Source organism: Salmo trutta, chromosome 34 (genome assembly GCF_901001165.1).
Source record: "Salmo trutta chromosome 34, fSalTru1.1, whole genome shotgun sequence".
In the NCBI taxonomy this organism is placed as follows: Eukaryota; Metazoa; Chordata; class Actinopteri; order Salmoniformes; family Salmonidae; genus Salmo; species Salmo trutta.
Genome location: NC_042990.1, coordinates 10,003,089 through 10,029,008, shown reverse-complemented (window position 1 = coordinate 10,029,008; position 25,920 = coordinate 10,003,089). Strand labels below are relative to the sequence as shown.

The following is a 25,920-nucleotide window of genomic DNA, read 5'->3' as shown; positions in this document are numbered from 1 at the left end:
GGGTTAGTATATAGATGTGTATAGGGGTTAGTATATAGATGTGTATAGGGGTTAGTATTTAGAGGTGTATATAGATGTGTATAGGGGTTAGTATATAGAGGTGTATAGGGGTTAGTATTTAGAGGTGTATATAGAGGTGTATAGGGGTTAGTATATAGATGTGTATAGGGGTTAGTATATATAGGTGTATAGGGGTTGGTATATAGATGTGTATAGGGGTTAGTATATAGAGGTGTATAGGGGTTAGTATATAGATGTGTATAGGGGTTAGTATATAGATGTGTATAGGGGTTAGTATATAGAGGTTTATAGGGGTTGGTATATAGATGTGTATAGGGGTTAGTATATAGATGTGTATAGGGGTTAGTATATAGATGTGTATAGGGGTTGGTATATAGATGTGTATAGGGGTTAGTATATAGAGGTGTATAGGGGTTAGTATATAGATGTGTATAGGGGTTAGTATATAGATGTGTATAGGGGTTAGTATATAGATGTGTATGGGGGTTAGTATATAGATGTGTATAGGGGTTAGTATATAGATGTGTATAGGGGTTAGTATATATAGGTGTATAGGGGTTAGTATATAGATGTGTATAGGGGTTAGTATATAGATGTGTATAGGGGTTAGTATATAGAGGTGTATAGGGGTTAGTATATAGATGTGTATAGGGTTTAGTATATAGAGGTGTATAGGGGTTAGTATATAGATGTGTATAGGATAGGGGTTGGTATATAGAGGTGTATATGGGTTAGTATATAGGTGTGTATAGGATAGGGGTTGGTATATAGAGGTGTATAGGGGTTAGTATATAGAGGTTAGGGGTATATAAACATCATAGTAACATACATCAGTGAGAAGGGAAATGGGAAGAGTTATTATTGCAGTTATGTGACACCATTCTTCCACAAGAAATTCCATCATTTGGTGTTTTATTGACGGTGGTGGAAAAAGCTCACTCAAGAGCTGCCCCAGAATCTCCCATAAGTGTTCAATTGGGTTGAGATCTGGTGACTGAGACGGCCATGGCATATGGTTTACATCCTTTTCATGCTCAAACCATTCAGTGACCACTCGTATTCTGTAGATGGGGGCATTGTCAACCTGGAAGAGTGAGACCACTCCCATCAGGATAGAAATGATTCACCACAGGTTGAAGGTGATCACTCAGAATGGCTGTGTATGTATTGCCGTTTACCTTGCCCTCTAAGGGGTTGTGTGGATCTAAACCATGCCAGGAAAATGCACCCCACACCATAGCAGAGGCACCAGAACCCTCATTTACTCAAGTGTTTTCTTTATTTTGGCAGTTACGTATGTTTAAAAATGAGTGACTTCAGTGACAATAATTGTACATTTGAGTGTTGGTGAAATGGTGCAACACGGCTGCAAGAGTGCTGTGTCAGGCATAAGGTAGTATAACGTTTGTGGTTCAGTCGTCTGGTATGTCTTTCAGAATGTTTGTAGGGGTGTGGCTCAGTGTGTGTGTGTGTGTGTGTGGTGGGGCGGGGGGGAGGGTCAACGAGTGTGTGATACGGGGGGTTGGTCTGTGTGCTTCAGTTTCAGTTCAACTTTGAAAAAGGGACGTGTCTAAACATGCAAGGCTGCTGAGAGCAGGGTGGACACACACAAACACACACACACAGCGCTCAATATAGCAGACAATACACAACCTCGGGCAGAGTACCAAGGGCAAGTCCACCGTTTCTTTCATCCAACTGAAATAGAAAGGAGTAATAGTATTACAGTGTTGTCATGGATACTTGGTCTCTGTAGAGCTCTCTTTGCTTATTGGCTCGTGCTTCTCTCCGCTCTTCTATTATTCTCTATGGGGGCGAATCCTAACTTTCACTTCAAATTTTCACTTGGTCCCATTGAAGTCAATGGGAGATTAAGTGAATTTTTAAAGCGAGCCTGTCTAGACCAGTAGTCTCAAAGTGCGTGTAGGAAGTAACATGCTACGCCATGACCCTCCCATATGTCATGAGGTTATTTGAGGAGGGCTCGCAAGTTCAAGACTTCAAACACTTCTGAGAACAAACCCCTCTGTCCTGTAAACACAACTCAGTCATCCTTCCTCATGTACAGTATCTCACCTGGCCAACATCAAATTAAATCAAATGTTATTTGTCACATAAACAACAGGTGTAGACTAACAGTGGAATGCTTACTTAGGAGGCCCTTCCTATCAATGCGGAGAGAGAGAAAGAAAATAGAGAAATAATAATAATTGAGGTAGATACACTATATATACAAAAGTATGTGGACAACCCTTCAAATTAGTGGATTCGGCTATTTCAGCCACACCCGTTGCTGACAGGTATATAAAATCAAGCACACTGCCATGCAATCTCCATAGACAAACATTTGGCAGTAGAATGGCCCGTACTGAAGAGCTCAGTGACTTTCAACGTGGCACCGTCATAGGATGCCACCTTTCCAGTCAGTTTGTCAAATTTCTACCCTGGTAGAGTTGCCCCTGTCAACTGCCCCGGTCAACAACGGCTCAGCCGCGAAGTGGTAGGCCACTGGAAGCAACGTCTTCTCAAGAACTGTTCGTCTGGAGCTTCATGGAATGGGTTTCCATGGCCGATTAACCGCACACAAGCCTAAGTTCCCCATGTGCAATGCCAAGCATTGGCTGGAGTGGTGTTAAGCTCGCCGCCATTGGACTTTGGAGCAGTGGAAATTAATCACGTTTCACCATCTGGCAGTCCGACGGACGAATCTGGGTTTGGCGGATGCCAGGAGAACGCTACCTGCCCCAATGCATAGTGCCAAGCATTTCGCTACACCCACAATATCATCTGCTAAATATGTGTATGTGACCAATAAAATAAAATTTGATTTGAACTGTAAAGTTTGGTGGAGGAGGAATAATTGTCTGGGGCTGTTTTTCATGATTTGGTCAAGGCCCCTTAGTTCCAGTGAAGGGAAATCTTAACGCTACAGCAAACAATGACATTCTAGATGATTCCGTGCTTCCAACTTTTTGCCAACAGTTTGGCGAAGGCCCTTTCCTGTTTCAGCATGACAATGTCCCTGTGCACAAAGCGAGGTCCATACAGAAATGGTTTGTCGAGATCAGTGTGGAAGAACTTGACTGGCCTGCACAGAGTCCTGACCTCAACCCCATCGAACACCTTTGTGATGAAGACAGACTGCGAGGTAGGCCTAATCGCCAAACATCAGTGCCCGACCTCACTAAAGCGCTTGTGGCTGAATGGGGGTAGAAGCTGTTCAGGGTCCTGTTGGTTCCAGACTTGGGACTTGCCGTGTTGTAGCAGAGAGAACTGACACCGCCTGGTATAGAGGTCCTGGATGGCAGGGAGTTCGGCCCCCGTGATGTACTGGTCTGTATGCACTACCCTCTGTAGTGCCTTGCGGTCGGATGCCAAGCAGTTGCCATACCAAGCGGTGATGCAGCCAGTCAAGATGCTCTCAATGGTGCAGCTATAGAACTTTTTGAAGATCTGAGGACCCATGCCAAGTCTTTTCAGCCTCCTGAGGGGGAAGAGGTGTTGTCGTGCCCTTTTCGTGACTGTGTTGGTGTGTGTGGACCATAATAGATCCTTGGTGATATGAAAATGTCAAGGGATCAATCTCAGTGTGACTCAAAAATCTTAAGCAGCTCTAATGTGCAAAACCCCATATAAGTATACGTTGTTCTTGACCAACTAGGTTGTCATTGTAAAAGAGAATTTGATCTCAATTATGTACTTCCTAAATATCTAAAATAATGGAAGCATATTATATACTAATCAAGACCTATGTTGCTTTTCCAATGAGACCCTATATATTAGTTTTCCCTTTAACTGTTTGACTGTATGACTGTTAACCAGTGTACTCTTAGAAAACCCTTTTTTTTCTAAGAGTGTGTGTTTTCCAAAATGGTGGGTCAATTCCCTATGGGGCTGAGAGGGGCATGACTAAAGACGGCTCAGACAGGAAATATTTTGTTTTCTTAAGAGTCCCAAGAGAATTGAAATGGCGGAGAATTCAGTATGGTCACGCCGTCATGGCACAAAGACATTTGGGGACCACTGCAGTTAACCCTCACTATTTGAGACTTCAAATAAATCACCAACTATTCTTAATATTTTTCTTCCGAATCTGCCTTTTTCCCTCCCACAGTATGGACCAATGTGGAGCCCCGTTCAGTGCCAGTGTTTCCTTGGCATTCATTGGTCCCTTTCCTGGAGCCCAGCCAATCGAGTGCGGCTGCCCAGCCCGCTGATGGCCAACAGCTTGTCAATCAGAGAAAAGGTGAGGATTTGTTCAATACTTCACTCGTGTTGAAATAAATAGGCCTATTCTAGTCGGGTTGCATACACAACTCATGTGTTGTACTTACTTCATTTGTAAAGATATTTAGTGTACAGTATACCGTATTGCATCTTTCACTATTTGCTGCATCACTTCATAAATAAGTAACTTAAATAACTGAACAAAAATAAATAACTCCGGGTACAAATCAAAAAAATACATTGATGTTGGTGACATTCGACCTGCGTGTTTTTGCAATTGTGTCCAATAATCATCATTTCTCTATTAAACCATTTTAGCTTCTTAATGTAAGGGATAGTCAACAAGGGGCTATGCGTTCTCTGGAAATAATGCACTGTGCAGAAGGTGGGTGCCACGACACAGAGCAGAGTGATAATTACCAACCGGTTATAGATGAGGGATGAAAACAACCAGCGTCCACCAACTAACTCCCCTCTCTCTTGGTCAGAGCCTCGTTGTGGGGTGGCCCTAGTGAGTGACGGATGGGTGGGTCCACCAGACGCAGAGCAAGGGTCTCCATCCCGCCCACCGCCCTCCTCCAATGACAACGACCCCCCAGCTGGAAGAGCAGAAAGAGGTGGAGCCGACAGCGAGACTGAGAGCGACGCGGACGACCCGTACGTTTTTTTTATAGGTTGTTTAACGGTCGTTCCAAGGTGCGTCGACTGTTGTATTGCAGGTGACCCACGACGAGTGGGATGTCAAAGGAAATAATGTCGTCTGTAATCTTTGACAGCCCCACCATGGCTTTCTAGAACAGTCTTGCATTGCAGTTCTCTTTCAATTGCCCTGGCGTCATCGATTGTTGAATTCTCGTAGTTTGATGGAGAGACCTACATAGAGAAAATGTCATAGTTGTGTTTGTATACAATAGAATGTACCACTTAAAACCACAAAATTAGCTTGGTATTTAAGTGATGAAGAAGGATAAAAGCTTTTTGCCCTCCTCAGCCTTTCTTTATCCACGTACAATATGTTACTAATGGCATATTCTCTTCAAGAAATAGCTATTAGCACAGAATTGAAGATGATTGGAAAATCTGCCCTACACATTCATACATTATTAAATGTTTCTGATTGGCAGGCCATATTCACATTAAGTTTCTGATTGGCAGGCCATATTCACATTAAGTTTCTGATTGGCAGGCCATATTCACATTAAGTTTCTGATTGGCCGGCCATATTCACACTGACTTTCTGATTGGCAGGCCGCTATCACATTGAGTTTCTGATTGGCAGGTTTTTTCCGGGTGTAGCCAATGACCCTGCCCCGTCTACGGGCCCTATCAAGAGGCGCACTCAGTCCCTCAGCGCCCTTCCCAAAGATGGAGACAGAAAGGTGAGCTCTCTGCTTGTCTGTCTCTGGCTTTTATTTTCTTATCTGTGTCTCTCAGTCCAATATCTCCCACTCACATACATTATGTGTCCTTCTCTCTGTGTGCTATTAGCTCAAACTAGAAATTGCCATTATCTACAGATCGAGGATCAGATTACCTGACCTCCAATCCCAATCTCACCATTAGGGGGCAAAAAAATAACTGACCCTGTATCAGTGATTAGGGGCAAATTCGACCTACTCCTTGTGGCTCATCCCTTCCATGCACCCTCTTATCACATATATCTTTCTCTCTCTCTCTCTCTTAGAGGGAAAAGGACCACATTCGGCGGCCGATGAACGCATTCATGATTTTCAGCAAGCGTCACCGGGCGCTGGTGCACCAGAGGCACCCCAACCAGGACAACCGCACGGTCAGCAAGATCCTGGGCGAGTGGTGGTACGCCCTGGGGCCCAAAGAGAAGCAGAAGTACCACGACCTCGCCTTCCAGGTACATACCAATGATGTATATTAACCCTGGATGACTGACAAAGGGGCGCTGTATTGAAGCCACCGCACAGCCGTCTTGGTACTCCTCCATTGTGAAAACGATTTTGATATCTATAGAAATGCATTTATTAATGTCTACATTCATCTTCTGTTACAGACACCTTAATGCAAATTCAATTATGTTAACTAAACATAAATCTAATAAAAATATATTAAATTATTTATTTGAGAGTACTGATGTTACTGTCCCCACTACAAAAAAAAAAAAAAACTTAAATACATGTAATTTTGTCCTTGAAACATTTCATTGAAATACTGTACAATTCCTTTCATTCCTATGGACTGCTCCTACTGGGGAGTGCCAATATGGCCGACCGGTGGCTTCAAAGCCTCTCAGTGGCCAATACATAGCATCCGCAATCCAGGGTTTATATACATCATTGGTACATATTAGAGGTCGACCGATTATGATATTTCAATACCGATTATTCTAGGACTCGAAAAGGCCGATACCGATTAATCGGCCGATTTTATATATATATATATATTTGTAATTATGACAGTTATCACAAATAAGACACATTGCTTTCCCTGGTGCCAATTCAATGTAATAGTCCCACACTGGTGCTCTGCTTTTCTCAGTCATCTGTAAAATGAATATAATCGTACACGCACAGCTCTCTGAAGTGACAAGGATACTGAAGAATCTGCTTAGGAGACACAAATACTCTCAACTGTTTGAATAATAAAAAACTAGAGTTTAAGTTACCTGTGATGAATGTTGAAAACAAAAACTGTAATTTCTATATGCAGGAAATCTTATTTTAATAATGGGTATGGTAAGAATTGACTACCAAAGTGTGAATCATAATTCCCATGACACCTTCCAGCAAAATCTGAAAAGCCGTTCCTTCATTCATTTATTCCATAGGATATTTTTAGATTCACTTCAAATAAGGTCTGTGTTTCGTGTAGGCGTACACCACCATGCCAGTTTGATAACTGTGTAGATATCCATAGGACAAGGTAACTCTGATCAATATTGGCTAAATATAAGCACTTTGTTTTTTTTTATAGAGTGGATTTTATTAAAATATGTTGACAAATGTTACTTTATCCTAACCAGACATTCACGAGGTTCAAAACGCCGAGGCGGTTTAAGCCTGCACGAAACACAGACCTAATTTGAAGTAGATCAAGACATTCCCTATGGAAGACATGAACGGTAAAATAACGAAGGAACCCCTTTCAAGTTCAGCCGCAAGTTATTATAGGAATTATGACGCGTCGACTATTTCTCTCTATACCGTTTGTATTTCATATACCTTTGTCTATTGGATGTTCTTATAGGTACTTTAGTATTGCCAGCCTAATCTCGGGAGTTGATAGGCTTGAAGTCATAAACAGCGCTTTGCCTCAAGCATTGCTGAAAGCTGCTGGCAAACACAGTAAAGTGCTGTTTGAATGAATGCTTACGAGCCTGCTGCTGCCTACCACCGCTCAGAAAGACTGCTCTATCAAATCATAGACTTAATTATAATATAATAAACACACAGAAATACGAGCCTTTGGTCATTAATATGGTCAAATCCGGAAACTATCATTTTGAAAACAAAACGTTTATTCTTTCAGTGAAATTCGTAACCGTTCCATATTTTATTGAACGGGTGGCAACCCTAAGTCTAAATATTGCTGTTACATTGCACAACCTTCAATGTTATGTCATATTTATGGAAAATTAATTATGGTCTTTGTTAGGAAGAAATGGTTTTAACCCGAGCCTGGCGGCCCCAAACTGCTGCACATACCCTGACTCTGCTTGCACTGAACGCAAAGAACTGACACAATTTCCCTAGTTAATATTGCCTGCTAACATGAATTTATTTTAACTAAATATGCAAGTTTAAAAAAATATACTTCTGTGTATTGATTTTAAGAAAGGCATTGATGTTTATGGTTAGGTACATTTGTGCAACGATTGTGCTTTTTTCGCAAATGCGCTTTTGTTAAATCATCACCCGTTCGGGGAAGTTGAAGTAGGCTGTGATTCGATAATAAATTAACAGGCACCGCATTGATAATATGCAACACAGGACAAGCTAGTTAACCTAGTAATACCATCAACCATGTGTAGTTAACTAGAGATTATGTGAAGATTGATTGTTTTTTATAAGATAAGTTTAATGCTAGCTAGCAACTTACCTTGGCTCCTTGCAGCCACAAGGTCCTTTTGATGCTGCACTCGCGTAACAGGTGGTCAGCCTGCCACATAGTCCCCTCGTGGATTGCAATGTAATCGGCCATAATCGGCGTCCAAAAAGGCAGATTACCGATTGTTATGAAATCGGCCCTAATTAATCGGCCATGTCGATTAATCGGTCGACCTCTAATACATATACCATACAGCATAAACAGATCTGGGACCAGGCTATAATAATGATGTTAATATCAATTGATTGTATTGTTTATTGTGCCTTTCAATACACCCAAGGACTCTAAACCGGAGAATAGGATATTATGTTTTCTTTCCCTCCTTCCTTCCATCCTTTTCATGTTATGACTCCGTGTCTGACTCCATTTTCTCTCCCTCCCTCCCTCCCTCCCTCCCTCCCTCCCTCCCTCCCAGGTGAAAGAGGCTCACTTCAAGGCCCACCCAGACTGGAAGTGGTGCAACAAGGACAGGAGGAAGTCTATCTCTGAGGGCCGAGAGACCCCAGGGGCCAAAGAGGCACGCGAGAGGAGCATGTCGGAGAGCACAGGTCAGAGCGCGTGTGTGTTAATGTGTGTGTGTGTGTGTTTGCATGTCTTTTCACTATAGGTGTGTTTTATGTGTGTTTATTTATCATCTTAAGGTCTTAGACTTTACTTACAGGAAAATGTACATAGTAATGAGAGCACTTTGATGAAAAGTGTTACCTACTTATTTGTATATTTCCGTGCTCCACTCCTCTGAGGGTGCATGTGTGTGGGTGGGTTTGTTTTTTCCTGTGCTTGTACAAGCTATTTTTAAGCTTCTTGGTTGTGTTATTGTGTGATTGTGTGCGTGTATGAGTGTATTTGCTATTTTGGTATGTCTTGTATACAATGTACTCTATTGGCCTGTTTCCCGGACACTGGACTAAATGGCAAACTCATTTGAAAATCTCCATTGAATGTGCTTTTAAGTCCAGGAGTACACTTAATCTGTGTCTGGGAAACCAGCCCTCTTTAATGTGATTTTACTAAGACTATTTTACCCCCCTCCTCCGCCGTAGAGCCTGAGTCAGTGTCTCAGGGCATGGAGGTGAAGGGTGCGGCAGGCCCGGACTGGCCTGGGGGTTCTGAGCGTCATGCGGGGGCCTACAGTGGCCAGCTCCCTCGCCCCCGGGCCTTCTCCCAGAGTGCAGTACACAGCCTGGAGAGGAGGGAGCGGGCCAGAGATCTGGAGAAGGTACAGGACTGATATAGTTAGGGGCATCACTTTTTCTTCTGTTCTACCTGTTTTGTACGCCATTTTCTCCCCTTTTTTGTCTTTCATTTTTCTTATTTCTCCATCTTTCTTCTCTCTGTTTAGTAATAGTTATCCAGTAAAATACTGCATTATATCTCAAAGCACTTAGCATAGTAAGAAGGGAACACACTCACCTTCACCACCAATGTATAGCACCCACACCCAGGTGATGCACGGCAGCCATTTTGAGCCAAACCTTCTATATCAGTGGAGCTAACTTCTAGCTCTGTGTTTCACTCTCAGTTGTGTCGAGAAGGGGCAGGCTCATTCCGCAGCCGCCCCCCTACTCTCTCCCTGACACAGTGTGGGGCCAGCGAGGACGTGACCAGTGACGAGGAGCGCATGGTCATCTGTGAGGAAGAGGGGGACGATGATGTCATGGGTGAGGTTGCAGTCATATTTAGTGTGGCTACCATAGAATTAGGAAGTAGAATTTAAAAAATAAAAGCAGGAAATGCATCACCTATGCATCTACCACCATTAATTTCAGTTAGACTGGTTTGGATTTCTCCCTGACCAAAATGGCTTCCATTTTCGTTCCATTCTGGAACTTTGAAGGTTAATGACTTGGCCTTTCTAGTAATTTAATAGGATCTCTATGGTGACTACTCTGTGTCCACTGTCTCATTCGCTGAAATAAAATAGAGTAGATTCCCTATTCTATTTACACTGCATTCGGAAAGTATTCAGACTTATTCTAAAATGGATTAATTAAATGTTTTTAGATAAAACTGTTTTTTATATATTTTTTCAAATTATTTAATTTTTCAAATAAAATAAAAACATATTTACATAAGTATTCAGACCCTTTGCTATGAGACTCAAAATTGAGCTCAGGTGCATCCTGTTTCCATTGATCATCCTTGAGATGTTTCGACAACTTGATTGGAGTCCACCTGTGGTAAATTCAATTGATTGGACATGATTTGGAAAGGCACCCACCTGTCTATATAAGGTCCCGCAGTTGACAGTGCATGTCAGAGCAAAAACCAAGCCATGAGGTCGAAGGAATTGTCCGTAGAGCTCCGAGACAGGATTATGTCAAGGCACAAATCTAACATTTCTGCAGCATTGAAGGTCCCCAAAAACACTGTGGTCTCCATAATTCTTAAATGGAAGAAGTTTCGAACCACCAAGACTCTTCTGAAAGCTGGCCGCCCGGTCAAACTGAGCAATCGGGAGAGAAGGGTCAGGGAGGTGACCAAGAACCTGATGGTCACTCTAAGAGAGCTCCAGAGTTTCTCTGTGGAGATGGGAGAACCTTCCAAAAGGACAACCATCTCTGCAGCACTCTACCAATCAGGCCTTTATGGTGCAGTTGGAGACGGAAGCCACTCCTCAGTAAAAGGCACATAACAGCCCGCTTGGAGTTTGCCAAAAGGCACCTAAAGGACTCTCAGACCATGAGAAACAAGATGCTCTGGTCTGATGAAACCAAGATTGAACTCTTTGGCCTGGGCAGGGACTGGGAGACTAGTCAGGATCGAGGGAAAGATCAACAGAGCAAAGTACAGAGAGATATTTGATGAAAACTTGCTCCAGAGTGCTCAGGACTTCAGACTGGGGTGAAGACTTGAGGCTGTAATCGCTGCCAAAGGTGCTTCAACAAAGTACTGAGTAAATGGTCTGAATACTTATGTAAATGTAATATTTCATATTTTTTTCAAATGTATCTATGTATGTATGTATGTATGTATGTGTCAAAACAAAACCTGTTTTTGCTTTGTCATTATGGGGTATTGGGTGTAGATTGATAATCCATTTTAGAATAAGGCTGTAACCTAACAAAATCTGGAAAAAGTCAAGGGGTCTGAATACTTACCGAACGCACTGTATATGGTCTTAATACTGTTCTATGGCTCCTCAATGTCTTGCACATTTAGTCTATATATGTTTAACTACAGTAACTATCCTAAAGTCAACTCCTATAGCTGCTGTGTTGCTTGTCTCTCATATTGGTCCGTTTTTAATGGCACATTCACTATTGTTTTATTTCCATGTCTTTACTGTCCTGTCATGTCTGATTGGACCTATCGGATTCTCTTTATTTCCAGAGGACTCGTGCCCTGAGGGATCCATAGACCTCAAGTGTAAAGAGCGAGTGACTGACAGTGACGAGGATGAGCCGGATGGACAGGTACCCTACCCGTTTAACCATATAGCCTCTTAGCCCTTTGGACTGTAGGTGCTATGAACTAGTTACAATTTAGATTTCATGGGTAATGGAACTGCCAAATGAAGTAGCATAGCCATACTGAATTTGAACAGATATCTAAAAGATAGATATTCAATTCCCACTCTTTCCTCCCACCCATGCTAAGATGGTGTGAGTCTGATCCGTTTCCTTCCCCCACCAGTTTTGAATTCTACATTGGTGCACTGAGAGAGTTAATTCAGGAGGGACCTTAGTTAACGTTTCTCTTTGATCTCTCCCCTTCCAGCGAGCCTTCCAGCCAGTGGTCCGCTCCTCTCTCCCCTATGCCACCAGCACCTCCCACGCCGACTCTCACTCCGACTCTACCAAGGGGAACACAGGGGGGAGCACCGGAGAGAGCTCTGAGAGGAAGAGAAAACGAGGGATGGAGGGAGGAGAAGAGGGAAGTGGAGAATCCAAAAGAGGAGGTGGAGGGGGGCAGGTTCCCTCTAATTCCATCCCTGGATCGGCGCCCTTCACCTCGACCCCCGCTCTGGGTTATGGACTCACCCAGGTGCTCGGTGCAGTCCGGATGGCCCCCACCATGGTGACCAACGTGGTATGCCCCATCGCCAGCACGCCCATCCCTATCACCAGCAAGCCAATGGAAGGCCCCATCGCCCTCAGTGCCCTCCCTGGGGAGAAGAAAGCCACGCTTCTGATTGGAGGACCGGGAGCAGTAGGCGGGCCTATCACATCAGGGGGTGGGTACTTGTCCTCATCCTCTCCCAATCCCGTGAGTGTGGGGCCGGGGGGGATGCAGGTCACCAGTCTAGTGCTGGGAGGCGCTTTCCCCAACCAGTCTATACAGCTCATAGCCCCGCCTCAGCCTCTCTTAAGCCCCACCCACAGCGCCCTGCCACTTCCCCTCCCCCTGCTGCAGCCCCAGTTCCTTCCTGCCGCCTCTCTCACCTCCGCTGGCAGGGCCAAGCCTGGCCTCACCCAGGTGCAGTACATCCTGCCCATCCTGTCTTCTGTCAGTGCCAACCCCAAGAGCCCCTCCCCCCAGCTAACCCAGCAGCCAACCGGCGTCCTCACGCTGCCCTCCACTCCGTCCACCCATGTCTCCCAGACCAATGGAATACATTCGGGGGCAGGAGCGGGAATAAGATATGCCGCAGTGGGAGGGGTCAGTCCTGGAGCAAGAGGTGAGAGAGAGGAGTGATTGGCTGACAGGGATGGAAAAGGGGTGGACCTATGGAAAAGGGGAGGGTACTTTGCTATATACAATGGGATATGCTTACGGCCATCCAAGATTCATACAGTTGAAGTCGGAAGTTTACATACACTTAGGTTGGAGTCATTAAAACTTGTTTTTCAACCACTCCACAAATTTCTTGTTAACAATCTATAGTTTTGGCAAGTCGTTTAGGACATCTACTTTGTGCATGACATAAGTAATTTTTCCAACAATTGTTTACAGACAGATTTTTCACTTATTATTCACCATATCACAATTCCAGTGGGTCAGAAGTTTACACACACTAAGTTGACTGTGCCTTTAAACAGCTTGGAAAATTCCAGAAAATGATGTCATGGCTTTAGAAGCTTCTGATAGGCTAATTGACATCATTTGAGTCAATTGGAGGTCTACCTGTGGATGTATTTCAAGGCCTACCATCAAACTCAGTGCCTCTTTGCTTGACATCATGGGAAAATCAAAAGAAATCAGCCAAGACCTCAGATTTTTTTTTACAAACACCTGAAGGTACCACGTTCATCTGTAGAAACAATAGTACACAAGTATAAACTCCATGGGACCACGCAGCCGTCATACCGCTCAGGAAGGAGACACGTTCTGTCTCCTAGAGATGAACGTACTTTGGTTCGAAAACTGCAAATCAATCCCAGAGGACCTTGTGAAGATACTGGAGGAAACCGGTACAAAGTATCTATATCCACAGTAAAACGAGTCCTATATCGACATAACCTGAAAGGCCACTCAGCAAGGAAGAAGCCACTGCTCCAAAACCGCCATAAAAAAACTAGACTACAGTTTACAACTGCACATGGGGACAAAGATCGTACTTTTTGGAGAAATGTCCTCTCATCTGATGAATAGAACTGTTTGGCCATAATGACCATCGTCATGTTTGGAGGAAAAAGGGGGAGGCTTGCAAGCCGAAGAACACCATCCCAACCATGAAGCACGGGGGTGGCAGCATCATGTTGTGGGGGTGCTTTGCTGCAGGATGGACTGGTGCACTTCACAAAATAGATGGCATCATGAGATAGGAAAATTAGGTTGATATATTGAAGAAATATCTCAGGACATCAGTCAGGAAGTTAAAGCTTGGTCGCAAATGGGTCTTCCAAATGGACAATGACCTCAATCATACTTCCAAAGTTGTGGCAAAATGGCTTAAGGACAACAAAGTCAAGGTATTGGAGTGGCCATCACAAAGCCCTGACCTCAATCCTATAGAAATTTGTGGGCAAAACTGAAAAAGCGTGTGCGAGCAAGGAGGCCTACAAACCTGACTCAGTTACACCAGCTCTGTCAGGAGGAATGGGCCAAAATTCACCCAACTTATTATGGGAAGCTTGTGGAAGGCTACCTGAAACCTTTGACCCAAGTTAAACAATTTAAGGCAATGCTACCAAATCCTAATTGAGTGTATGTAAACTTCTGACCCACTGGGAATGTGATGAAAGAAATAAAACCTGCAATAAATCATTCTCTCTACTATTATTCTGACATTTCACATTCTTAAAATAAAGTGGTGATCCTAGCTGACCTAAGGCAGGGAATTTTTACTAGGATTAAATGTCAGGAATTGTGAAAAACTGAGTTTAAATGTATTTGGCTAAGGTGTATGTAAACTTAGACTCTAGGTCTAAGTGTTATTTTTTGGGGGGAAATTAGTTGAAATCCTCTTCAATCCCAGAATAAGTGTAACCTTCTATTTAGTCTCGCATATCCCTGCTCTTTAATATTACCTGTAAGTGAGTACGTTTACATGCACACTAATAATTCAATATTCATGGGATTATGGCAGTAGACAGATTATGCAACACTTTACGCTGCTTAACTTAATCGGCGTAAGGTCAAAATCGAAGTAAGCATACACCGATTAAAACACCTGGTTTTCAGAACAATCTTTCAAATTATTAGGACATGTAAACACCTTAATCGACGTTCCAGCGGTGTATTTTATCTGTGCTAGCACCAGCCGAGCGAGCCTCCCTCTTTAGCGTGATGGAACAGCTGAATGTATGCCAAGTCGGTTTCCGATACAAACTTTAAATGTTCGAACTCGGAACCAAATGATTCGCTGTGGGTGATCATTTTATTTTGATTGGTGATTTTCTGCATTTATCAGAGTGCCATCGGGTAGCCTGATTTCAGATGTGTCCATGTGAACAGGATCATTAGGGAAATCGTTCTTCTTGCAAAAGCATTAAATGTTTTAATCAAACTGTTATGCTAATCTAACTATCTCCAATATTCACATACTCGGTGAGAGAGAGAATTCATCACCTTATGATTGTCATTAGTTGTCATGTCAACACAGTCTTACCTCAACTGCTCTCTGTCTCTTTCTCTCTCTGTCTCTCTCTGTTGTTTTCTTTCTCTCTCTTTCATCAGTCCAAGCCCAGTCTCCAGTCTTGCAGAGCAAGATGTTGGTTCCCATGGCAACAGTGAGAACAGGCTCTACTCCTCCTCAGCCCATCTCCCACGTGGCCCCTCCCCTTCCTGTGCAAAATGGTGCTCTACCAGGAAACAAGGTAGCGATTATTACACACAAGCATACCACATAACGGCAACTTGTAGACCTCTTTCCGGAACAAAAGGCTTGAACATCGGTCAAATACATAGGCATACACTGTGATGATAACAATATAGGCATTAAACAAACACGATGTACAGTTCAATTTGTTGTTACTGCGGGAATAAAACCAGAACGCTGATGGTGCAAGTATGCATGTGGACCACTAGCCTCCTGGCTGACCTGTGTGTGTGTGTGTGTGTGTGTGTGTGTGTGTTGTCCTGCACAGATCATCCAGATCGCCCCCATGCCAATGGTCCAGACAAATGTCCACCCTGCTGGAGCAGTGCATCCTGGGAGTCCCTTCCCTGTATCCATGGCAACAGCCACTGTGATGACTCCGGGCATCAAACCCCCTCAGAACGTGTTGCTGACCTCGCCTCCAACAAGGTACTCACTTTAAACCTACAATAAACGTCTGATTATACAGTATGTTCAGTGCATTCGGAAAGTATTCAGACTCCTTGACTTTTTCCACATTTTGTTACGTTACAGACTGGATTCCAAAAAAATTATTCTCATCAATCTACACACAATACCCCATAATGACAAAGTGAAAACAGGTGTTTAGAAATGTTTGCCAATGTATTCAAGTATTCAGACCCTTTGCTATGTGACTCGAAATTGAGCTCTGGGGCATGTCAACACACTCTGGGGCATGATCATCCTTGAAATGTTTCTACAACTTGATTGGAGTCCACCTGTGGTAAATTCAATTGATTGGACATGATTTGGAAAGGTACACACCTGTCTATATAAGGTCCCACAGTTGACAGTGCATGTCAGAGCAAAAACCAAGCCATGAGGTTGAAGGAATTGTCCGTAGAGCTCCGAGACAGGATTCTGTCGAGGCACAGATCTGGGGAAGGGTACCAAAACATTTCTGCAGCATTGAAGGTCCCCAAGAACACAGTGGCCTCCATCATTCTTAAATGGAAGAAGTTTGGAACCACCAAGACTCTTCCTAGAGCTGTCCGCCCGGCCAAACTGAGCAATCGGGGGAGAAGAGCCTTGGTCAAGGAGGTGACCAAGAACCCAATGGTCACTCTGACAGAGCTCCAGAGTTCCTCTGTGGAGATGGGAGAACCTTCCAGAAGGACAACCATCCCTGCAGCAATCAGGCCTTTATGATAGAGTTGCCAGACGGAAGCCACTCCTCAGTAAAAGGCACATGACAGCCTGCTTTGAGCCAAAAGTCACCTTAAGACTCAGACCATGAGAAACAAGATTCTCTGGTCTGATGAAACCAAGATTGAACTCTTGGGCCTGAATGCCAAGAGTCACGTCTGGAGGACACCTGGCATCATCCCTACGGTGGTGAAGCATGGTGGTGGCAGCATCACGCTGTGGGGATGTTTTTCAGAGGCAGGGACTGGGAGACAGGATCGAGGGAAAGATGAATGGAGCAAAGTACAGAGATCCTTGATGAAAACCTGCTCCAGAGCGTTCAGGACCTCAGACTGGGGCAAAGTTTTACCTTCCAACAGGACAACGACCCTAAACATACAGCCAAGACAGCGCAGGATGGGCTTCGGGACAAGTCTCTGAATGTCCTTGAGTGGTCCAGCCAGAGCCTGGACTTGAACCCGATCGAACATCTCTGGAGAGACCTGAAATTAGCTGTGCAGCGCGGTCCCTATCTAACCTGACAGAGCTTGAGAGGATCTGCAGAGAAGAATGGGAGAAACTCCAAATACAGCTGTGCCAAGCTTGTAGCATCATACACAATAAGACTTGGGGCTGTAATTGCTGCCAAAGGTGATTCAACAAAGTACTGAGTAAAGGGTCTGAATACTTGTTTAAATGTGATATTTCAATTTCTAAAAAAACTGTTTTTCCTTTGTCATCATGGGGTACTGTATGTAGATTGAGGGGGGAAAAAACGATTTAATCAATTTTAGAGTAAGGCTGTAGCGTAACAAAAAATGTGAAAAAATTCAATGTGTCTGAATACTTTCCGAATGCACTGTATGTCCCACTATTACTTTCACATGACATGTTTTAATAACAAGAGAATTTCAGTTGTTTTTAGTTTATTGTGGCTGGTCAATGGACCTTCATCAGAACAGTGTGTTCATAGCTAACCCATCTGCTTTTTGTCTCTTCTTCACTCTAGGATCACTTATGTCCAATCCAGCACTGGAGTGGTCTCCACGGCAACGGTCCAGGCCCCTCTCTCGCCAGGACCCGCCTACCTGCCATCGTCCCTGACGACTCTGGGCTTCACCGCCATTGCTCCGGCCGGCCAAGCCCTGATGCAGCCTCTCGTAGCGGGCCAACCGCCCTTGCTAGCCCCGGCCCTTTCCCCTGGAGCCCCGGGGACCGGACGTCAACTCCTCACCGCCATCTACCCGGCCCCAAGCATCACCCTGGCGTCAGGTGTGGTTGCCATGACCTCCGTGCCTCCCAATTTGGCTCAAGAAGTGTCCGGCCAATCGTCACCCTCGGCTGTCGGCGTCCAGGGTTCAAAGGACGTGACCCGGTCACATGAAGAGGGAATGCCACACCTGACTGCAGAGATGGAGCAAAAGCCACAGGTGGAGGGCCAGGCCCAACGGAAGAACAAGGCTCAGATAAAGAAAGAGGGCATAAAGAAAGAGACCCCGACGGAGGATGTCGAGGCATATAGCAAAACCGGTGCTAACTCAATGGCTATGTCCAGCAGCAATATACCAACAGGTACGTCGAAACTGTAGCCCGCCTCCCCTCACTTTCACGCTGTACTTTTGCGTTCCCCCCTCCTCTCTCACCTCCATTTCTCCTTCCATCTCTCCTCTCTTCCTTTCTCTGCGTATGGCCTTTTTGAATGTACTTTCAGTGCATCTCTTTTGCTATAGTTGCCTCTTTTATAACTAGCTATGTTACAATATATTATTACTAGGAATCATGAGCCACTATTCTGTATTTTCCTGCAGGGAGTGAAGAAGACGGTGGTCGAGCCAGCCACATGAAAGAAGAGAATACGGACCATGACCGAGATTATGCCAGAGGGAATGGGGAGAGGGAGATAAAGAAGGAGAGTGGGACGCCTGAACCAGAGGAGTCCAGGGAGGCAGAGGATTGGCCCCATGACGGCCACAACAAAGGGGACAGTGGCAACGGGGGCCACAACAAAGAGGTACGAGACTCTGAGTTTGAAGATTAAGCACCCATCGAAAACAATGACTTCTGTAGAGATTGCAAAACGCAATGCAAACAATTGTATTATCGCGATGCAAAATTATATTCAAGCACTTATCAAGGACGAGGCTTTCTCTCTCTCTCTCTCTCTCTCTCTCTCTCTCTCTCTCTCTCTCTCTCTCTCTCTCCAGGCTGGACCGAGGGAACCTCTCCACCCTCCCACAGGACTGGACCCTCCTCCGCCTCCCCCACAGACTGAAAGGGACACGCCCCCCTCAGCCAAGAAGACCAAATTCCGCCCCCCTCCACTCAAAAAGCCCTCAGACGTCGTTGAAAAGTGAGTGACAGGGATGGGGGGGAGGGGTGCAATGGGAGGAAATGAAAACACATCACCATTGCGTTGCTTCTCTCTGTGGTCACTATGTGGTAAATAGTTGACAGTTGACAGTTAAGACCAAGTGGAGAATTTGTAGCCAGGGAATCAGTTGGTTGGAGCTTGGTGCTTACATCAGTAGCGTTGAGGGTTCGATCCAGACCCGGCGACAGGATAAAGTGACTAAGGGGGTAGTTGAAATCTGCATTTTTGGGAGGTGGGTCCTTGCATTTGGAATTACATTGGATTCTGTTTATATCACGCTGCACCACAATAAACATGAAGTTCAAATGCAGCGACTCTGAGATCATTGAGTGCTTTTGAAGTGACCGGTTGGAGCCGAAATCGGTAGCCTTTCTCCATTGCACTGCATCAGCGTCGAATAGGGGTCCCTCTAGCAGTCGTAGGGACAAAGAGTCAACAGGAGGCATGCAGGGAGCAATTCAAATGACTGTTGGACTTATTCACACAGCGCTGGTGTTTCAAAGATGACGATGATATTTACAAATGTGTATATATACCAAGTTCTGATTTCAAAATATCAGCATTCAAAAGAAAAAGGCTCTCATCAGGTAAAACCTGTCTGAACCAATAAATCACAGCTGGGGTGTACCAGGCTCAGATACTGCCTCCTCTTTGAGTTACCCAAACATGTACTAACTACTACATCACCAAACGGGCACTTAAATACATTTGGCCACACATATATTCTTGCTCGTTCACACAACATTAAACATGACGGAGGGACCGGACACATGCTCTCCAAACGACAAGTGGACAGGAAACTGGTAAATGCAATTCCATAAATCAAATGTTTGTGCGCTCTCCAAACAACGTTTCCACTTGGAGAAGGAGAATGGTATGAATGCGTATTATTCTGAATGACTTATCAGCGTTCCCTTAACCAACCTAAATTAATGGTGGAGTATGTTGGGATTAAAAGTAACTTCCCTGATGAATATATAGTTCACGGAACATTGATAAACCGGGACAAACAATTGACACAATGGAACAAATGGTGCTCACGAATTAGCGCGCGTCAGTGCGCTAATAGTGGAGAGAGACGTGGCTATACAGCGTCTTCGCTTATTCTGGTCTTGACATTCCTCACACATCGGCAGTAACCTCATAAACATTGTCAGGACGTAGCAGTGGTCATTCTCTCCTTCAACTGAAATCAATATGGTTCAGTATTTCTAAACCCCCCCTTAAACGCACACACTACCCAAACTAATGGACATGTCACGGCGAGGCAGAATGGCACATTCCAAGTGAGCACTGGACACATGATGCATATCAACCAACATGGTATGGCGCACACTTCATACGGTTGCCCCCGGGGCAGATGAACACTTTGCCCAGGCCCTAAACACTATCCACTAATCTTTTTGCGATGGGGCACAAACTTCCCCGCATGGGCCTTTGTTGAAGCAAGTAAGGGAGCATTATCTCCTGAAAGATGCACAGTGGACACTGGGGTTGTCTCCAGACGCCCCAGCAGTGACACAACTTCCATGCCACACCCAGGAACATATTGCGGTGCAGTCATTTTCCCAGGGAAAGGGTCAGAGCACACCCTCTCCTCTCCAGGCTCCGGAGACACTCCTGCAGAGCCCCCTCCCCCATAGGAACAGGAGAGAACCAGGAAGGAGACAGTTCAGTCTCCAACACGGCGTACTTACCAGGGCCAGACTGGTAAACTTGAACCCTCCCTTACAGTATAAATCAAAAAATGACAGGCGGAGGCGTATCACATTATTCATTTAGCCTACCACAGAGATGAGAAGTGTTCCCCCCCCCCCCCTGCTTTTTATGGAAACCCAGAGGAGTCATAACTAACCGCCCCAGTGGCTTTCAAGAGCCCCCCTACACACACCGCGGCACTCTCTCCACAGCGGAGATCCATCTTTTTTTTTTGGACCCAACCTGTCACAATATTTTTTTGTTGTTGCTATTTTTATATAGTGAAAATAAAACTGAGGTGCACAAAACCCCTTTTTTAGCCCAACTGTACCCAACCGGGTACGGTTGGATCCCATCACGGGTCTCATAAAATCAAACTATATTTCAACTGTACAGGGTCCTGTCGGGGTCCTATTTCGAGGAGCGCTTTGCCGAGCTGCCAGAGTTCAGGCCAGAAGAGGTGCTGCCCTCTCCCACCCTCCAGAGTCTGGCCACCTCCCCCCGAGCCATACTGGGCAGCTACCGGAAGAAGAGGAGGAACTCCACAGGTGAGAGAGATTTGTCGTGATGTGTGTTGTGGTTTGCCCTACATTTTTATTTTTAATCCGTCGTCCCCGCAGGAGGCCTTTTGCCTCTTGGTAGGCCGTCATTGTAAATAAGAATTTGTTCTTAATTGACTTGCCTAGTTAAATAAAACAAAATGTTCAAAAAGTGCTTCTGCTTCCACGTAAATACATGGAATCAGTTGAGAAGAACACCCCATCATACACACTCCTCCCCACAGACAGAAAAAGTTCATAAGTTCATGTCAGGCAAGACTGCGACTAGGTGGCAGTTCCACACGATTAAAGGGATACTTTGGGATTCTGGCAATGCTAGCACATACCCATAGACTTCCAGTCATTGCGCTAACGCTATATAACGCTTTCAATTTTGGGGCTCCCGGGTGGCGCCGAGGTCTCAGGCACTACATCTCAGTGCTAGAGGCGTAACTAAAGAGAACCTGGTTCGAATCCAGGCTGTATCACAACCGGCCGTGATTGGGAGTCCCATAGGGCGGCGTAAAATTGGTCCAGCGTCGTCCAGGTTTGGCCGGTATAGGCCGTCATTGTGAATAAGAATTTGTTCTTACTGACTTTCCAGGTTAAATAAAAACATATTTAGGATTAGCTCGCAAAACTTAACTTCCTTCATACTGGACACAGTGACATTAAAATGGTATCCGTAAGTTCACCTGACTTTGTGGAAGTAGATAAAGGGCTTCATCGCCAAAATCCCAAAGTATCCCTTTAAGGCCTACATGCCAGCTTCAGTACATCATTGCCGTCTACCTCTTATGTCTCCCCTGCTGTTAAGCACTTTTATTGACAGGGGGACAAACTAATGTTTATAACTGTTCAGCCTGCATCTAGGCACAGTATAACGCCTCATCGCTGGCATTAGCTGGAACTCTGGGTATGGGGTCCGATATGACCTTTCTGGCCTGTCTGACGGTCTCCTGGAAAATGAACTGGAGAGAGGAGAGGGAAGTGTCATGCCAATACTCTTCCCTGCTGTCTTGGTCAGTCTCAAGATGAAGGCCTTGAGCTGCACTGTCGGGTTAAACCTTATCCTTAAACAAGCATGACTGGGGAGAGTTGTCGAACATATTCAAAAGAAAATGTATTAAGAATCTAGCACGGCCACTGAAATGAATTTGAACAGATTTCTTTCCTCCATTAAAAACAGAGGTAGAATATGATGTGATTCCGTGTTCTATTGGATTCTGTGGTTAAAACATCTTCTCTTCATCCTATATCCCCCGCCTCCTTCTTCACTCACTCACTCCCTCCCATCTCCTTTTCCTCTGTATCTTCCTCCTCCCCCTCTTCTGTATCATTCTCCCCCCTTCTCTTCTTCTTCCTCCTCTTCTCCTCCTCCCCTTCAGACCTGGACTCGTCTGCAGAGGACCCCAGCTCTCCCAGGAGGAAGACTGCAGCTCGGAGCCGTCTCTCCAGCTGCAGCTCGGAGCCCAACACACCAAAGAGCGAGGCCAAGTGTGAGGGGGACATCTTCACCTTCGACAAAGCTGGTATGTAGCGTGGAGTGTACGGCAGTCTGTTGTAGGTTATGTCTTGTTTCCTAAATGGTACCCTATGTACAGTGGGGGAAAAAAGTATTTGATCCCTGCTGATTTTGTACGTTTGCCCACTGACAAAGAAAGGATCAGTCTATAATTTTAATGGTAGGTTTATTTGAACAGTGAGAGACAGAATAACAACAAAAATATCCAGAAAAACGCATGTCAGAAATGTTATAAATTGATTTGCATTTTAATGAGGGAAATACGTATTTGACCCCCTCTCAATCAGAAAGATTTCTGGCTCCCAGGTGTCTTTTATACAGGTAACGAGCTGAGATTAGGAGCACACTCTTAAAGGGGTGCTCCTAACTGCAGCTTGTTACCTGTAAAAAAGACACCTGTCCACAGAAGCAATCAATCAATCAGATTCCAAACTCTCCACCATGGCCAAGACCAAAGAGCACTCCAAGGATGTCAGGGACAAGATTGTAGACCTACACAAGGCTGGAATGGGCTACAAGACCATCGCCAAGCAGCTTGGTGAGAAGGTGACAACTTTTGGTGCGATTATTCTCAAATGGAAGAAACACAAAAGAACTGTCAATATCCCTCGGCCTGGGGCTCCATGCAAGATCTCACCTTGTGGAGTTGCAATGATCATGAGAACGGTGAGGAATCAGCCCAGAACTACACGGGAGGATCTTGTCAATGATCTCAAGGCAGCTGGGACCATAGTCACCAAGAAAACAATTGGTAACACACTATGCCGTGAAGGACTGAAATCCTGCAGCGCCCGCAAGGTCCCCCTGCTCAAGAATACATATACATGCCCGTCTGAAGTTTGCCAATGAACATCTGAATGACTCAGAGGACAACTGGTGAAAGTGTTGTGGTCAGATGAGACCAAAATGGAGCTCTTAGACATCAACTCAACTCGCTGTGTTTGGAGGTGGAGGAATTCTGCCTATGACCCCAAGAACACCATCTCCACCGTCAAACATGGAGGTGGAAACATTAACTTCACCGCATCAAAGGGACGATGGACGGGGCCATGTACCGTCAAATCTTGGGTGAGAACCTCCTTCCCTCAGCCAGGGCATTGAAAATGGGTCGTGGACGGGTATTCCAGCATGACAATGACCCAAAACACACGGCCAAGGCAACAAAGGAGTGGCTCAAGAAGAAGCACATTAAGGTCCTGGAGTGGCCTAGCCAGTCTCCAGACCTTAATCCCATAGAAAATCTGTGGAGGGAGCTGAAGGTTCGAGTTGCCAAACGTCAGCCTCGAAACCTTAATGACTTGGAGAAGATCTACAAAGAGGAGTGGGACAAAATCCCTCCTGAGATGTGTGCAAACCTGGTGGCCAACTACAAGAAACGTCTGACCTCTGTGATTACCACCAAGTACTAAGTCATGTTTTGCAAAGGGGTCAAATACTTATTTCCCTCATTAAAATGCAAATCATTTTATAACATTTTTGACATGCGTTTTTTGTTGTTGTTATTCTGTCTCTCACTGTTCAAATAAACCTACTATTAAAATTATTGACTGACCATTTCTTTGTAAGTGGGCAAACGTACAAAATCAGCAGGGGATCAAATACTTTTTTCCCCCCACTGTAGTGCACTACGTTTGGCCCCTGTAGCTTTTTCCTTAGTTACTTTTCCCTTCCTTCTCGCATTCTTTTCCCACTCATCAGTTTGGATTCCCCTCGGTGCCTCCTCTATTCTCCATTCTTCTCATCCCTCCCTTCTCCTAATCACCACCCTCTCCTCGCACTCCCTCTTCATATTACTCACGCTTCTCAACTATCTCTCATCCCTCCCTTCTCTCTCTCTCTCTCTCTTCTCTCTCTCTCCTCTGTCCTGTCATTTCTTTACCGAAGGTGCTGAGTCTGAAGATGTCTTGGGGGAGATGGACAAAGTGCCGTACTCCTCTCTCCGGAGGACTCTGGACCAGCGCAGGGCTCTCGTGATGCAGCTCTTCCATGAACACGGCTTCTTCCCTTCAGGTAACCACCCGGCACCATCTGCTTCTCTCATTGGCTCATGTAGCCAAATTGTTGACTGTCATTGGTCACCTTGTATACTGGTTTTGTGGTTGAGCAAGGCCAGATTACAACCAACTAGTCTCTGATTCAACCAGGCAAAGGTTGAACTGCAATTATTTTTCTTCAGAAGGGGGCTCATCTTCTTTCCCTCTCCTCTCATCCTCTGCCCCCCCCCCCCATCTAGCTCAGGCCACTGCAGCCTTCCAGGCACGCTACTCAGACACCTTCCCCACCAAACTGTGTCTGCAGCTGAAGATCAGGGAGGTGAGGCAGAAGATCATGCAGACAGCCACGCCTGGGACCCCCGGAATCTCTGAGCCCGGCGGGTCAACAACAGGGGTCATGGGTTCAACGGACTCAGCCTCGGCCGCCATCGGTTCCTCCAATACCAACACTCGAGATGGTACAGGGACAGAGCCAGGAGAAAGAGGGCGGAGTCCCGAGGAGCCCAGGAACGTGGGCAAATTGTAGGAATGGAAAGAAGGAGAGATGGAAAGAAGGAGAAAAGCAAGCGAATGGAGAAGGTGGAGAGAAAGTGTCAAAAGAGAGAGGGGAGTGTTGTTGTGACCCACAGCATGTCCTTGTACATGTAGTAACAGGACATCAGTTTCACTTCGGCACAGTTCTGTACTGGCTATACCCTCAGCACATTTGTAGTTTGACACAGAACATTCTGTGGTACACACCAGTGGAGGCTGGTGGGAGAAGCTATAGGAGGACAGGTTCATTGTATTGTCTGGAATGGAATAAAAGGAACGGAGTTAAGCACGTGGTTTCCATATGTTTGATACCGTTCCATTTATTCCATTCCAGCCCTAACAATGAGCCCGTCCTCCTATAGCTCCCCCCACCAGCCTCCACTGGTACACACATTCTTACTGTCTCTCTCTCTCGCGCACACACACACACACCCCACCAACTCAGACTGTTACTCTTGGGTGGCAGTCACAAGCACTGTCACACAGAAGACGACCGTACACAATGGCACTTTGTAACAATTTGTGAGGATTCAGTTTGCAGCCCTCTGTTGCCATTGACTTGACTTCCCTCCCTCCACTCCTCA

General features: G+C 45.2%; 1 protein-coding gene across 3 annotated transcripts in view; it reads left to right on the top strand.

Annotated features, from left to right (window-relative positions):
* The window catches only part of cica (capicua transcriptional repressor a), a 34,250-nt gene extending 8,882 nt beyond the window's left edge, over window positions 1-25,368 (top strand). For 2 of the 3 annotated variants that reach the window (XM_029731701.1, XM_029731702.1), the window contains exons 3-20: window positions 4,136-4,267; window positions 4,737-4,905; window positions 5,528-5,627; window positions 5,933-6,115; window positions 8,741-8,873; window positions 9,369-9,544; window positions 9,848-9,986; window positions 11,659-11,741; window positions 12,046-12,946; window positions 15,388-15,527; window positions 15,798-15,958; window positions 17,685-18,247; window positions 18,484-18,686; window positions 18,880-19,025; window positions 21,141-21,292; window positions 22,672-22,815; window positions 24,693-24,818; window positions 25,042-25,368. In XM_029731701.1, the coding sequence (XP_029587561.1) occupies window positions 4,136-4,267; window positions 4,737-4,905; window positions 5,528-5,627; window positions 5,933-6,115; window positions 8,741-8,873; window positions 9,369-9,544; window positions 9,848-9,986; window positions 11,659-11,741; window positions 12,046-12,946; window positions 15,388-15,527; window positions 15,798-15,958; window positions 17,685-18,247; window positions 18,484-18,686; window positions 18,880-19,025; window positions 21,141-21,292; window positions 22,672-22,815; window positions 24,693-24,818; window positions 25,042-25,328 (3,938 nt within the window). In that variant the 3' untranslated portion in view covers window positions 25,329-25,368. The remainder of the gene's footprint in view (window positions 1-4,135; window positions 4,268-4,736; window positions 4,906-5,527; window positions 5,628-5,932; window positions 6,116-8,740; window positions 8,874-9,368; window positions 9,545-9,847; window positions 9,987-11,658; window positions 11,742-12,045; window positions 12,947-15,387; window positions 15,528-15,797; window positions 15,959-17,684; window positions 18,248-18,483; window positions 18,687-18,879; window positions 19,026-21,140; window positions 21,293-22,671; window positions 22,816-24,692; window positions 24,819-25,041) is intronic. The other variant, XM_029731703.1, reaches the window with a different exon arrangement.
* Window positions 25,369-25,920: the final 552 nt, after the last annotated feature.